We start from the raw sequence: 15,215 nt of genomic DNA on the forward strand, positions 1-15,215 counted from the left end.
GATTGAGCCTGTGTTTGAAGAGATTACGCTTCCCAGTCAAATATGAGTCTTCTGGTTGATGCCGCCACCTCTCCTCATAATACGTGAGATATGATTGGGTTGGAAGCCATGCAATGGAGATTGGGGTTATATGTTTCTATTAATGTATTAAAACACATTAATAGTGTGGAAACTGTACTGTTGTTACACATCATTGTTTCTACTAAATGCACTGCAGGCTGTAGGAAAAATGACTTATTTCATGACCATATTGTTCATAATTCTAACGTACATGTAGATTAAACAACCAGTGTGAATGTACTAAAAAAAACTCATTTTAAATGCATTTTAAATGGAAGAGGGATTATAATATTGCACTGTATATTCTGCATGCATAAATTGTTTTCCATCACATGCAGCTTAAAATTTACCACCAGTACCTACCTCCAGTAGATGAGAATACCAATGAGGATGATCAGGCTAAGAACAGTGAGGGTGGAGATGACAGCCAAAGGAAACAAACCCTTCCCTTCTTGTTCCCTGACCGAGCCAACTCTTGACTGATGGCTGCTGTTACTAGCATCTGGAAAGAAATAATAAAAGCTGCTAAAGCTGCTGCAGAGCAACAAAGAAATTCAGAGTCCATTTCCTGTCCCATACTTGAGCTTCAATATCACAGTGCTTCTTTAAATACATACAGCATGAAAAATATGGTGTATGAAAATGGTTGTGGCAAAAAAGAGCCACTACCTTTTCTGTGGCATGTTTACATCTCTCCAACAATTAATAAAGGCTCTTTTTTGCCACTAAAATTTTCATAATATTTTTCAAACTGTATACAACACAAGAATTACAGTAACATTTTGATTAGTGAATTCACTGGTGACCTGTCCCTGTCCCTACCCCCACCCCACCCCCAAGACCCAGAAAAGGATAAGCAGAAGAAAATGGATAGATGAACATTCAGCCAGTGGATTTGTCCCTTGCTTGCAATTATAAAGAATATATGCTTAAGCCATGTCCAGATTATACACTGCTCAAAAAGAAATTAAAGGCACACTTCACACATCAGATCTTAATAGGCAAAAAAAAAAAATCCTATTGTTGAAAATTCTCAACCTACAGAAAGCAAACTGAGAAAAACAAAAACTCAAAGTGAAAAAATGATGCGGCAGGATAGTCCATTTTGCAATTTCATTGCAGCAACTCAAAATGGTACTTAGTAGTTTTCCCCATGTGCCTGATGCACCTCGTGGCATTGGATGGACTAAAACATAATGTCCCAGAGGTGTTAGATTGGATTTAGGTCAGGCGAGCATGGGGCCAGTGAATGGTATCGATTCCTTTGTCCTCCAATGTTGTGCACCAGGTGGAACCCAGGACCCACTGTACCATCATAGAGTCTGACAGTGTTAGTCCTGAAGAAATGGAAATACACTAATGTGGACAATGAAAAAGAGCAGAACAATGCCTAATGGTTGCCTAGCCTGTAGAGGTCTATGCATCCCTCCATGGATATGCCTACCCAGACCACCAATGTCCCACTACCAAACTGGTCATGTTACAGTCAGCATAATGTTCTCCACAGCATCTCCAGACCTTTTCATGTCTGTCACATGTGCTCAGGGTGAAACTGCTCTCATCTGTGAAAAGCACAGGGCACCAGTGGAGCCAATTCTGGTATTCCGTGGAAAATGCCAGTTGGGCTCATGGTGCTGGGCAGTGAGCACAGGACCCACAAGAGGATGTTGGGCCTTAGGCCACCCTCATAAAGTCTATTTGTGATTGTCTGTGTGTGATTTTTTTATAAGAGACATTCACACTAGTGGCCTGCTGGATGTCATTTTGTAGACCTCTGGCAATGCTTATCTTTTTCCTCCTTGCAGACAGGAGCAGATCCTGGTCCTGCTAATGTGTTAAGGTCCTTCTACGACCCTGTCCAGCTCACCTAGAGGAACTGCCTGTCTTCTGAAATGTCCTCCAAACTCTTGAGACTGTGCTGGGAGACAGCAATCATTTAGCAATAGCATATTGTGATTTGACATCCTGGAGTATGCTACAAGTAATGACGATGGCCCTAGCCAAATGCAAAACTAGCAGGAAAAAAAAAGCCTGAAAAGATAGGGAGGGAAAAAGTGGCATGAAACCATTCCTGTTTTGGGCTTTGTCTCATTATTGCCCCTCTAGTGCATTTATTTAATTAACACCAAAGCAGCTGAACATGATTAACAACCCCCTCTGCTACTTTACTGAGCAGATCAATATCCCAGAAGTGTTTTTAATACTGATTAAAAACTGCTCTTCAAATTTTTTGAGCAGTGTACAAACTGTTTTTTTTTGAAGCACGGTTTAATTTTGTGAGCTTCTACTCATTATTTTTGCTAATATAAATGGGAAAATGGCCATAGTAGGCCTTAAGTTTACAAATTTAAGGCCTATTGTGGGCATTTAAAGTGGATATATATAAGAATATGTAACAAAACAACATTTAAACCAAAGCTGCATGATTCAAATGCAAGTTTCTAATCTGTATCTAGTATACATGCACAATATAGATGGGCTATTAATAAGTAATTTGAAGCCAAATGTAAAAACATACAAGAAGAAAAAAGTGACTGAGATGTAACCAAGCCTCCAGGGGAACTTGGCTTACTCAAATTGTTTAAACAACTAAAACTCTGACATTCTCACATCTCTAATATCTACCTCAGAAAGAAACATGAACCACATTTATTGCCCAACACTTAAAACACTGTGTCCCACCATTCACTAACCTGCTGTACAAATACTAAATTCATCACATTCAAAGCACCTGCAAAAACCACTTGAAAGACAAGGAGACACAAAAAGCCTTTAATCAAAAGTCCATCACAGATCAACAGATTCTGAGCTGGCATCAATTGTGCAGCATAACTGTAACTTTTGATGACTTCACTCAGCAGCTGCTGAATCATCCCTTTATCATCTGATAGTCTGTAAAAACAATAGTGTGAACTCCTCTTGACTAGCTGTTGTTAGAACTTACCTTGTCTGTACAGACTGACCTGGTACTGCCATGAATGGCTGGGTCAGTCCTGTTGACTAGCTCATATAGAGTTTGTTGTGCACTTTGAGAGTAAAACCCATTTATTCAATCATCCATCCAGCAGACCTTTGTGTGCCTTTTATAAACCCTGGACTAATTGGCGAGAAGATGGAAAATGATATTAATTTCAATGAAGAGGATGAAATGGCAAAGTGACTGAAAAGAAAATCATTATGAGAATTAAGAAACCAAATCTTCAGCTCACAGATTTCCCTCTTAAAAATCATTGTAAAAAAAATGGCATTTTTTGTGTGTTTTATTCCAACATATTTCAGGCAGGCCTTATTTCAATTTATTTTTAGACCTTCACATATGTGAAACCCTCTGTTTGTGTCCCTTTGTCCAAGAATAAAGATATCAAACTTATGAAGATAGTCCATTGTTGAGGGTGACTCACTCCTTCTATTTTCCATTTGTGAACATTCCACCTTTGCTGTTAATGCAGTTGTGCATGAAGATATTTTTTGAAACTTTTAAAATCATAAAATTTTGGTACTTTCAAGGATGCTTTGACAACCAAAGTATTGTGGATGAAAATAAAAATGGAGAAAAGCAAACAACATTTTAAGTTTTTAAAGAAGTATTATCATGCAACTTTGAAGTAACAGGGATGTTGACTGTGACAGATTTTCTTTTGTGTGATTGGTTTTTTTTTTTTGTAGTGTCCTTGGGTGTTTGTTTGAAAGGCGCTTACAAATAAAATGTATTATTATTATTATTATTATTATTATTATTATTATTATAAAACCCTGCCAGGAGGGGAAAAGCCTTTCTCTTTTCATGGTATTCACTGATTATTATGATTATTTGACACTTTGTAAAGTCTGAAACTTGAAATACTTTTTTTTTTCACCGGTGTTTTACAACTTATACCCAGTGAATTGTGGATAAGAATCACTTGAAATGTCAAAAACAACTCTGCTGCCCTCTGGTGGTCATATCAAGCAGCATTTGAAAAGACATTTCAACGTTTGGGGATTTTGAGCATCACTTTTTTTGCTTCATTTGAGGAGCAAAAGTAGACAACTTTAACATACATTGGCAAATGAGTCTCTAAAGTGTGTTTTTTTTCTTTAATGAATATAGCCAGGATATACAGAGCCTCCCATATTGGGAGGCTCTGCATATCCTGCATGGCCTCTACAGTGTATGGCCACTCATGATCACAAATAAATAGAGAAATGCTTGTTGCTGAAGTCCATCCCAACTGTCATAGGGCGAGAGGCAGGGTACACCCTGTACAGGCTGCCAGCCTGTCGCTGGGCTAACACAGAGAGGTAGACAACCTTTCACACTCACATTAACACCTATGGGCAATTTAGAAACACCAATTAATCTAACCCCAGAAGTTAGTAATGTGTGGGCACAAAATACGATGGTTGTTTATTGGGTGAGCTCTGTAGTGCTTTTATCACATGAACCTTGGAAATTTGGATTTCATTTGATTTGATTTTCAGTTTGAATCATATAAACTGTAGTCCATTAAAACCTTGATATGCAGTTTGAAAAAAATCACTAAGCACTAAGATATATCTGAAATGACGATGAAGAATGTGATGGAAATTTCATTGAAGTTATGGAATGCTTTGATGACTGGAGTGAATTTTCTTTTTTCCTTTTTGCTTTTCCAGACAGAAATAAAAAAAAATGAAACGTATGTTGCAGACATGGTGGTCATCTTTCGGATGTCCAAATTCTTCCTAAAGGTGCATTATCTCTCCAGTTCCAAAGAGGAGTGAAATTTGTTGGCCCTCACACTTTTTTTTTTTACCTGCCACTGGATCCTGCTCTTGCAACTCCCTTTCTGTTTGCTCTGAGATACTGAAGTCAGAAGTCTCGTTGTCGTAGAGGCTTTCATCTGGTCCTGAGCCACTCTCCTCCTCCCTACCCAGCAACCAGAGTGAAGTGGAAGTCACTGCCAATATAGATTCCATTGTTGTACCTCCCACCTCAGAGGTGAAGGCATTGCCACTCCCACTTTCAAAATAAAATGCTGAGGAGTGTTCATCCAGATCATCTGGGGTCTGGCCAGATTCTGAGGTGGTTGACGGGGAGGTAGTGCTAATAACTTTGGTTGAATCCTTATTTGCCTGCCTCTGGGGGAGCCTGCTCTTCCCTGAGGCTGAGGTTTGAACACTGTCCCACTCCTGGTCTAAGGCCTCCTGGGAGTCATGAAACAGGGCTGAGCCAGATACACTGGCACTAGTGTCTAACACCTGTCCCTCTGGGGTGAGGGTGATGGGGGAGACTGTGGGTGAGAGAGATAGAGCAGATGTTTTCAGGGCAGTGTTCCTGTCTAACACTGAGAACCAGGATTCCATCATGGCAGATGCTGTGGCTGCAAGAGAAATTGGGAGGTCACTTTGGGTAGCTTGGAGAAGCTGGGAGTGTGGAGAGGATGAGAAGGGCGGGATAGCACTATGGTAAAACAATGGCTGGCCTAAGGACAGACCATCAGAGGCCACTACAGATAGAGAGTGTAGACAACTGTCTAAGCTAACACCAGTGGCCGAAAGCAAGTCCACACTAGAGTAAAGCTCTAAACTCGTGAAGTCCGAGGCTGAGGAGGAAAATGCAACATGAGAGGCACGCAACCAAGGCAAGGACGTTGATGGCTCCAAAGAACAGCCACACAGGACATCGACATTGCTAACTAATGGAAACCCATCACCACTGACCTCATGAAGAAAAGACTCTATTATATTCCCTGTGGCGTATCTTGAATCTTCAAAACCAGCTGAGAAAGAACTAGATAATTCTGGTGTAGCACCAAAAAAGGAGAGGTTACTAAAAAAATTAACTGAAGGGTGGAGGGTGGAACTTAGGGACAGAGAGACTGCTGAGAGAGACGGATCCCAGGAAGATTCAGATTGCTTGGTGGTGAAAATGGTACCAAATGAGTCCAGAACTGTTTGGAGTGGAGGGGTATTGCTAAATATTGAGGGATTACTTGAAGATCCAGGCAACACATCATCATCACTATCAATATAATCAAACCCAACACCAGGGAAAACAGGTTCAGTCTCCCAACCAGAAGGGGAGTGTGAGGACTGAGGGACGTGAGGCAGGGGGGAGGCAGGGAGCATGGGGATTGAAAAAGAAGCTGGGTCTTTGCTAAATAGCAGTTCTGTAGCAGCATGCCGGGAGTCCAAGGCAGACAACATAGGCCAGGGGGGGGCAGGATCATGCAAGAAGGTAAGGGAGGCACAGCTAAAGTCCACAGTGTCACACAAAGGGGAGGAGGTGAAGGAGGAGGAAGAGGAGGGGAACAGAGAGGGGCTCTCACCATTGGACAGTGGCTTTGTAGTCTGCAAGAGAATGACACTCAATCGGACAGAAGTTGTGGTAGGTGAAAAATGAGGCATACTGGGACTTGTAGGCCTATGTAGAACAGCTTCACTTGGAGAGGAAGGTTTGGCTGTTGAGCTTTCTGTCTGGATCTCTGGAATACCTCTGGGTACAGTGGATACACTTTGATCAGTGTTTATGTCTTTGTTTATAGGATGTACAAAATGTTGGTCAGTCTTGGCTTGGATGAACGATGTAGAAGACAATGTTGGACTGCTCACGCTGCTGGTATGAGATTCCACTGTGGTTGCAATGCTGCCTAATTGAGAAATATTTCCTTTGACCTTTGTACCCCTAATTGTAGGAGTAGTGGTAGTTACTTTCTCAGAATAATCTTTTTGACTTCCTTTATTGATACCATCAGCCTTTGCAGTGATGACTGTAGAATCAGTGGTACTTAGACTTCCCTTTACTTTCCCTGTTTCTTTTAGATTTATGCCTCCATGAACACCACCTGTCATTATAGTGGGGTATAAAGGAGCAGTGAATGTAGAAAGTAAGTGTTCTTTGGTTGTTTTGATTGAATAAAAGGGAGCATTGCCATTGAAGTCAGCTTGTCCTCTGGTTTCTGGTTTCACTGGATCCGTGGTGATTTTCCTGTGACCTGACTCTGCTGTTGCAGTTCTGATACCAGATAGAGGTAAAAAAGGTGATTCAGAAGTTGTGGTCCTCCACGAGCTTGTAGCACTCCAATACAGATCATAATCCTCAGTTTGGACTGGTTCATTCAAGGACAGATCAGGATCATAGCTGACCTGTTGGTGAAAGTATAGTTTACAGATAATAGCAATAAATAATAATAAATAAGCAATTCTAGAATTCAGAATTCAACAATGACACAGGGAAAAATAAAATGTCCTTACCTCATTATTATATTTATCAGAACCTGGATCCAGTGCATTTTCTGGAAAAGGTACAGGATGCAACATTAGTTACATACAATGAAAACAAGAACTAGAATAACTTTTACTTCATTTTAAACTTACTGAATACACAATTTAACTTTTATCTAGTGTGGTATTAAATTTGCTCTTTATTTTCCACAGTTTAAAAGAATATGCAAAGAAATAAAATGCAGAAAAAGCAGAGACGTGAAAAAAGGCAAAAGAAATTGAAAAAAACTGATGAAAACATCCGAGTCAGGAACTGGTAAGCCCTGCAAAAAATAATTTCATTTAGTTTTGTTATCTAAAAAAAAACAACAATCAGAATATGAACGTGTTGCTCAAGACAGAAAAAAGAAAAAGACAATATGAAAAAAAAATAGAAGAAAATGGAAAAGGGTTATTCACACAACCACATCAGATAATGTGCTGTTTTATGAAAAAGACAAATGGTGACAACATATCAGGGAGCCTGCATGCATGGACTGAACTCAGAGGCACAGCACACAGTGGACATGTCAGGGGCTAGGTGGTGGGCTAGTGGCTCTTACCTGTCTGAAGCTAAGTGGCACATCATGGAGACCAGATCAGACTGGTTTGTGAAGCATGAGGTGAGGTTTTAAAAGTTTAATGAGATGTGTTTGATGGAGAAGACTCAGGGAAAAGGATATTAGTTTTAACTTCAATTAATAATGTCAGTACTGATACACTAGTAACATGATCATTAAAAGTGAAATGCACACAATACCAGTCAAAAGTTTGGACACACTTAGCCATTCATATGAGTGTGTCCAAACCTTTTGATGGTACTGTATATTGATTATTTTTCTAATAGACATATGATAAGATCATAAATAATCATGTAACTGCTCTTTTTGTAAACTTCTGTATAGCACTTCATTTTGAGTATATTTCATTTGCCAAAGAGAAGACAAAACACACAATACAAAACGTTAGCGATAAAGATGTGTTTTGATGATACTAAAATTATTACAGTTATTCAAAATTTCTACAATTATACCTATAATATAATTATTGTGAATTAATTCGGTGGAAACATCTTCATAAATTTATTGCACTACTATACACTTTACAATATAAAATAATTTTCTTGTACAGCTTCAATTTTAAGAGTGATTTAAAAGGCGAATAAAAATGTCCAGTACCAGTCAAAAGTTTGGAGAGACTCCAAGCACACTTACCATTCCAGTTCACATTACACAAAATGTTGCTGCACACATTCAAAACAAAACTGCCAGAAGCAGAACAGATGACAAATGAAAATGAATGGCAGCAAAACAACAATGGCAGCTTTGTCTTTCCATGTGACCCCCAAAATGACCCATTAAATATAATTAATATACTCTAAGTATATTTAAAGACTATACAGAGAAGCTTAAGAAACAGTTTAAATAAAAATAAAAGATGAGTGAAACAACAATCTGTGTGTTAAATCAAATTTTATAAATGTCACATATACAGTACACACATAGTGAAGGGAAAATGGGTAGGGTGAAGTGAGAAGGATAAAAAAAAACACTAAAAAGATTTCTAAAAGTAAAATGTATGAGAAATGAAAAGAAAAACAAGATGTGCACGACTAATTATCATACTTTGGTAATAATTTGATTAGTCTGAAGACCTGAAGTTTTTCTCTGCTTAAAAACTTTGTGTTAAATAAAGCAAAAAATGGCCTTTGAACTTGACAAAAACAAAAAATATATAGTTACTCTAGCCTTTATCAATATTTACAAGTGACCTTGTTAATCTGTTTATTTTACATGGATGTCCATTTATGACAAGAACATTTAAAAAAAGACAGAAAAACTTGAAGTGAGAATAGCAAAGAAAGAAAGAAAGAAAGAAAGAAAGAAAGAAAGAAAGAAAGAAAGAAAGAAAGAAAGAAAGAAAGAAAGAAAGAAAGAAAAAAGAAAGAAAATTTAGACTATGTAAAAATCAATCAAATAAATTTGAGATACAGTCAAAATGATGACATAGTGTTGTCAGTGGTTAAAGTTTCAACCACTGATTTTGCTCTAAACTGTTTTCAAAGAAGTTCATTATATACAGGTTTTGTTATCTTGCAATTTTTCACAAAGTCACAGTTTACATTTGCTCTACTGTTTCATAATCACAGATAGGGAAATCAGAATCTACAGATTGGAAAACTTTTATTGCTGTATTCTGTGAAACCAGAAAACAAATTTTCTGGTTATGCTTGGTGTCAGGCACGCTCGCTCTTACCGGAGTCATCGACGGGGATGACAACCGTCAGCGAGTCACTTGAACGTCCGTATAGACCGTTGGTGCATACCGCCACCACCTGGATCACATAGCTGGTGTTGGCCAAGAGTTGATCAAGAATTGCCCCCTGGTGAGAGAACATCACATCAATGCTAAGATTCTCAACTCCCATTCCATACAACTATTTGTATGTCTTTATTTCTAGCGAAGTCCAGTCATAAGGAGTAAAACCAGATTACAATGCACTTTGTTAAAGAAATTAGTTTGCATTTTCTGCAAATCCAGTTCCCTCATCTTCAAATCAATGGGTTCATTGAATGGGTTTTAAATTAGATGCCTGAAGCAACGTCTGTGACTAATACAAGCTTTGGACACTCAAGTTTTGTTTTCTACAGTATAAAATCCATAAACTTAGGCTGGACTTCCTTTTGCCTTCAGAACTGCCTTAATTTTTTGTGGTGTAGAAAAAGTGATAGAAACATTACTCAGAGATTTTGGGCCATAGTGACATGATAGCATCATGCAGTTGCTGCAGATTTGTCAGCTGTTGATACAAGGCAGGCGGGATCCATGCACTCATGTTATTACCAAATTCTGACTCTACCATCCAAATGTTGCAGCAGAAACCAAGCGTCATTAGACCAGGCAACATTTTTCCAGTCTTCAATTGTCCTACTTTGGTGAGCCCATACTGACAATGGCAGCCAGTGCCTTCTCCTGCTGCTGTTGCATCTGCTTCAGAGTTCAATATGTTGTGCTGTTCTGCAAACTTGATTTTAATGTGTGGTTATTTGAGTTACTGTTGCCTTCCTATGAGATAGAATGACTGCAGCCTTCTTTGGCATCAACAGCAGCCTGTGAGTGGATATTTTTAAGCTGCCATGCAGCAGCATTTTATTTATATGTTTAGATTAACTAGCAGTTAACTAGCAGTTCAAAAGGTGTACCAAGCAAAGTGGCTGGTGAGTGTAAGTAAACAACTCAACTCAAGCTATCAATGCTGAAGGTTTTCTGTGCCCCAGACTCTTATTAATTTGCTAACTGCTAAATGTTAAATGCTACAGAAATTGTTGTAGACATTCATCATCCTGCAAAACTGCTATTACCCCCCCCCCCCCCCCCGGTAAAAAAAAAAAAATCATAAAAGTTTGGTGAATTTGGAATTCTTGCTCAGCTCAGTGTTTAGCTACTCCTTGGCCCCCTTTTTTTTACTTGGATTAAATATAGGCTGTGGCTTTGGAGGCCAGGCTCAGTGAATTAGAGATCTAGCTCTGCACCCTGGAAAATCTGACGGCTAGCTAGTTTTCCCCACTTGGCGACATGCCCACCGAGGAACAAACTCTGGTTCTTAGCAATATTGTTTTGAGAAATGTTAAGCTAGCGAGACCAGCAATCATAGTCAAATGTCGTCCAGGGCCCAGAGCAGGTGACACAGAAGGAAATTTGAAACTGCTGGCTAAGGCTAAATGTAGTTTTGGTAAAATAATTCAGGTCTGCAGTAATAAAACCGGTTCTGCACAATTGGAGGTCACTAAAGTTAATATTGAATCGGTGTGTAACTTTGCCAATACAATGTTGGACTCTGTGGTTTTCTCTGTGCCCCTCTCTAATCAGACCAGAAGTGACACTTTAGCCACATGTTAAATTGCTTGCTGTCTGAGTGGTGTCCAGAGAACGATGTGGGCTTTCTACATAATTGGGAAACTTTCACGAAAACCTGGTTTTGTTAGGAAATAGAGCATCAGTCCCACTTTGGATGATGCAGCTCTTATTTCTAGAAATCTGGCCAAATTTATTAAGCCGCACCAAAATGTGACTATTCAGGGTTGAGAACAGGAAGCAGAGTTTCAGTCTCTCTGCAGCTTCTTTCCTCGTGTCATTCCCCATAGAGACTCTGTCTGCTCCCAGATCGAGGCAACATAGTCTTCACTTGCACTGACTAATTAAAATGGTTAAATCTGGATTATTAAACATTAGGTCTCTCTCTTCGAAGTTACTAAGGATATAATTACTCCACTCTTCTTCTTTAATGCCACGTGCTAACACAAAGTGGAGAAGCTACCTAAAATCTACTCTCCCACAGAGGTTGATTGTGTCTCATTAATGAAGCTCAGCTGTAAGTTGCATAAGGAAGATCTAAAATCAATCCAAATTCTTTCCCAAGTGTTTGGCCTTTTATTTTCTTTTGTTATCACCTCCATTTTCCCAGGCTGTCAAAATCAATAGTGACCTCATCTCTGCTAGTCCAGTCATCTTTCAACCCCATCTTCCTTGAGCCAATCAGCCTCTGCTCAGTGAGTTTAAAATTTCACTGTTTAGCTGTCATTCTCCTTTCCATATTCATTTGCAGTTGGTGTGCAGCCAGGGATGCAGTGTACAGCCAGGGAAGTGGGTGTAGGCAGGCCCTTACCAGACAGGGAGTGTGTGTGCGGCCGGGTGGGTGACCACGGACTGTCTCCCTGCCTGGTCCCCATGGAGCGGGAGCGACGGTCCCCTTGCCTGAAGCTGACCGGCCAGGGAATGTGCGTACAGCAGGGTGGGTACCCATGAACGGTCCCCCTGCTGACTGACCAGGGAGTGTGTGTACGGATGGGTGGGTACCCACAAACTGTCCCCCTGCCTGGAGCTGTCTGGCCAGGGAGTGGGTTTATGGCCGGGTGGGTGAGCATTGACCATCCCCCTTGCCAAGAGCTAACCGCCCAGTGAGTGGGTGTACAGCCGGGTGGGTGACCACCAACCGCCCTCCCTGCATGGAGCTGACCGCCCAGGGAGTGGGTGTACGACCCCCTAAACCTAACCTCCTATCCTCCCTAACTCTAACCCCACTGACCCTGGCCCCCTAAGCCATGCAGACAGGACAAGTTGGGATTTGGTATGAATAAACTGGGAGAAATTAGGCATTTGTCATCTATAACTGGAAAAGTTGGGGTTTGGGATAAAAATCTGGAAGGTGGTTAGGCATTTGTATTCTACAAGTGGAATAATTAGAGCTTGGGATGTTAAAAATGTAGCAGAATGAGGGTTAGGGTTGGGGATGAAAAATCTGGACAGGGTTAGGAATTTGGATTTCATAACTGGAAAAATTTGAGATTGGGATGAAAAATCTGGAAGAAATTAGGCATTTGGATTCCATAATTGGAGAAGTTAGATTTTGGATGTCAAAAAGGGCAAGCGTTTAGGCATTTGTATTCTATAACTGGAAAAATTAGAGTTTGGGATGTTAAAAATGACTGGAATTAGGCATTTGTATTCTATTAGGGGCAGAGCTTCTGGTGGGGGGGGGGGGGGGGGGGGGGGGGGGGGATATGGGAGGACAGCATGCCCCCGGTCCGGCCCTAGAAGGTGTGAGAGAGGTTAAGATTTCAGGTAGTCAGGCTTCTATCACGTCCAAGGAGAGCTGTAGAAGGTTGGCCCTTTCCTGAGTGTATCCAGATGAGCACAGTATATGGCCAAAGGTATAGCCCACTTTACATCACCCATCATTCATGTTTTACATGGGGTTTTAAAGGTTGCCACAGTCAGGACTAAGTCACGGTTGCTAAAAACTTTACAAGGCCGACTGACTTTAGTGATGTAGTATAGTAGGTGTAAAATATTGAATAAAATGTTGTGCTGCATGACTGGCTTTATTTTCACTCTTACATTTAACTTTATGACACGCAAATCTTCAAGATCGCCAATATTTTCTCCAAGTGTATTGTGGGTAAAACTTGTCACCAGCCGTCCACCGTCATCATCAGTCACTTGGCAACAGATTGTAAAATAAGTAGAGCATTTTTACGGACTAAGCTAACATGAGTGGCACTTCATAACATACTCATGCCCGCAACAGCGTGAGTGCGTATGTTGTAAAATGATGTTATGATGAGCTTTATTATTTGGGTATAAAGAACCTGGTCATTTGCCCCACCCCCGGCCCGACTCTGATTTGTTCCACTAGTTTATTCTAAAACAGGAAAATTTTTGAGTTTTAAATGTTAAAAATGGACTGGAATTAGGGATTTCTATTCTATAACTGAAAAAATTAGGGTTTTTGATTTGGCTCCGGAGTCAAAATTTGGAAGAATTCCACATTCGTGAAGCTTTCACTAATAGTCACATGCCCTCTGGTGGCCATTTTCAGCATTGGCTCTGGAGCCAAAATTTAGAAGAATTCTACATTTTTGAACCTTTCCCTAATCGTGCCATGCTATCTGGTGGCCATTTGGACTGTTACTCACACTGACATTACTCTTTTTAAAAAATAAAGTAAGTCCTACTGCTGTTTCAGCCTTTTCATTGGTGGTGGCATTGTGCTGAAATGAGATAACAAAACACTTTGTCTAGCAGTTAGCTACACTAGCCAAAGTTAGAGTGACCATCCCAGGATTAAGGTGACTGAAAAAGATTTGGTTTCTGTATATTGTTAGGGATTATTTTTTACTCAGTGAATAAAGGACAAATGTTTAAAGGTAAACTCCAGTAAATTAATTAATAAACAGTGGATCAACCAAATAATAAACAATTAAATAATACATTAAACAGAAAGCAACAGATCAGAAAGTTCTAGACTAACTTCTTTGTTTCAGAGCATCTTATCTTGAGGACCCACCACCGAACGTACAATTAGAACATCGCCAATGTCACCATGTTCTATCATTAATCTGGACAAGATTTCTCTGTATTGATTAAATTAGAACATCAGGAAGAAGATGTGCCTATGACTGAGAGGAATCGGAGTCATGAAAAACCAGCCAGAACAAGACTGAATGATGAAGGTCAACTCACAGTGCCCAGAGATTTTTTATGCTTAGATAACAACGTGAATAAAAATGTTTTGGTTAGACAGGAACACGGAGAGAGAGAGAGAGAGAGAGAGTGCACACTCTTACTCTGATTCCCCACATGGCCCACTTTTTTAATTAAAATGTTTCAGGTGGCTTCCTTCACAAAAAACCTGTTTACCTGACAATATAAAAGTAAACTGACAACAAGATGTTATAAAAATTCCCGACAGACCTGACAGAGTTTCTGAGTCCTGCTGCTGTCTCCCACCTCCCAAACACTCAGAGCAGTTCAGGGGGGGGGGGCACAGTGACATGATGCTATTTTGTGCCTTCAAAATAAAAGCACGCAAGTTTACGATTTCAAAATCAACTACGTTTCTCCTCCACGGTGTAATTTTTGGGTGGGACAAATGCGCCTGTCTCCAATATTGGGGCGGACACGTCCCCCCTGGTTCCTCCACCTATGTGTGGAACACACTACTTCCCATTCACCACCCAAGAGCATCTTCCAAGCCTCCATCTTAGTCTCCACCACCACCTATGTCTAGACTCCAGGAGGTCCTGCCTAATTCCTGTCTCTGCTGGGCTTCCCTTCAGCATTGATGGGCCATCTGAGTCTAATTGCCAAACAAATATCTGTTTTATCAATAAATCTTGTTCAAATTCTCCTAATGATCTCTCCTTATTGAACGAATGTTCCATCCTCTCTGCGTACAACTCTGGATACTCTGGCTCCTCTATAAAAAAAAGTCTCAAATTAGAAGTGCCTGTCTTCCAGGTATAACTCACAAATTTAAATTTAAGGTTGGCAGTAATTAAACCATTACTTAAATGTCATCACTTGACGCGGCTGTGGTCGTAGTTAAGACCCAGTCGGTTGGCCAATCTCCAACTTCCTTTTATCACAAA

The 15,215-nt window shown here is 40.1% G+C and overlaps 1 protein-coding gene across 4 annotated transcripts in view; it reads right to left on the minus strand.

Moving 5' to 3' along the window:
- Positions 1–15,215, minus strand: part of ptprz1a (protein tyrosine phosphatase receptor type Z1a) — a 206,604-nt gene that overhangs the window by 40,461 nt on the left and 150,928 nt on the right. For 2 of the 4 annotated variants that reach the window (XM_030731182.1, XM_030731181.1), the window contains exons 10-13: positions 9,541–9,667; positions 7,276–7,316; positions 4,836–7,167; positions 424–562 (exon numbers count right to left, since the gene is read on the minus strand). In XM_030731182.1, coding sequence (XP_030587042.1) covers positions 424–562; positions 4,836–7,167; positions 7,276–7,316; positions 9,541–9,667 — 2,639 coding nt within the window. The remainder of the gene's footprint in view (positions 1–423; positions 563–4,835; positions 7,168–7,275; positions 7,317–9,540; positions 9,668–15,215) is intronic. The other 2 variants (XM_030731183.1, XM_030731184.1) reach the window with 2 other exon arrangements.

Source organism: Archocentrus centrarchus, chromosome 6 (assembly GCF_007364275.1).
Source record: "Archocentrus centrarchus isolate MPI-CPG fArcCen1 chromosome 6, fArcCen1, whole genome shotgun sequence".
Classification (NCBI taxonomy): Eukaryota; Metazoa; Chordata; class Actinopteri; order Cichliformes; family Cichlidae; genus Archocentrus; species Archocentrus centrarchus.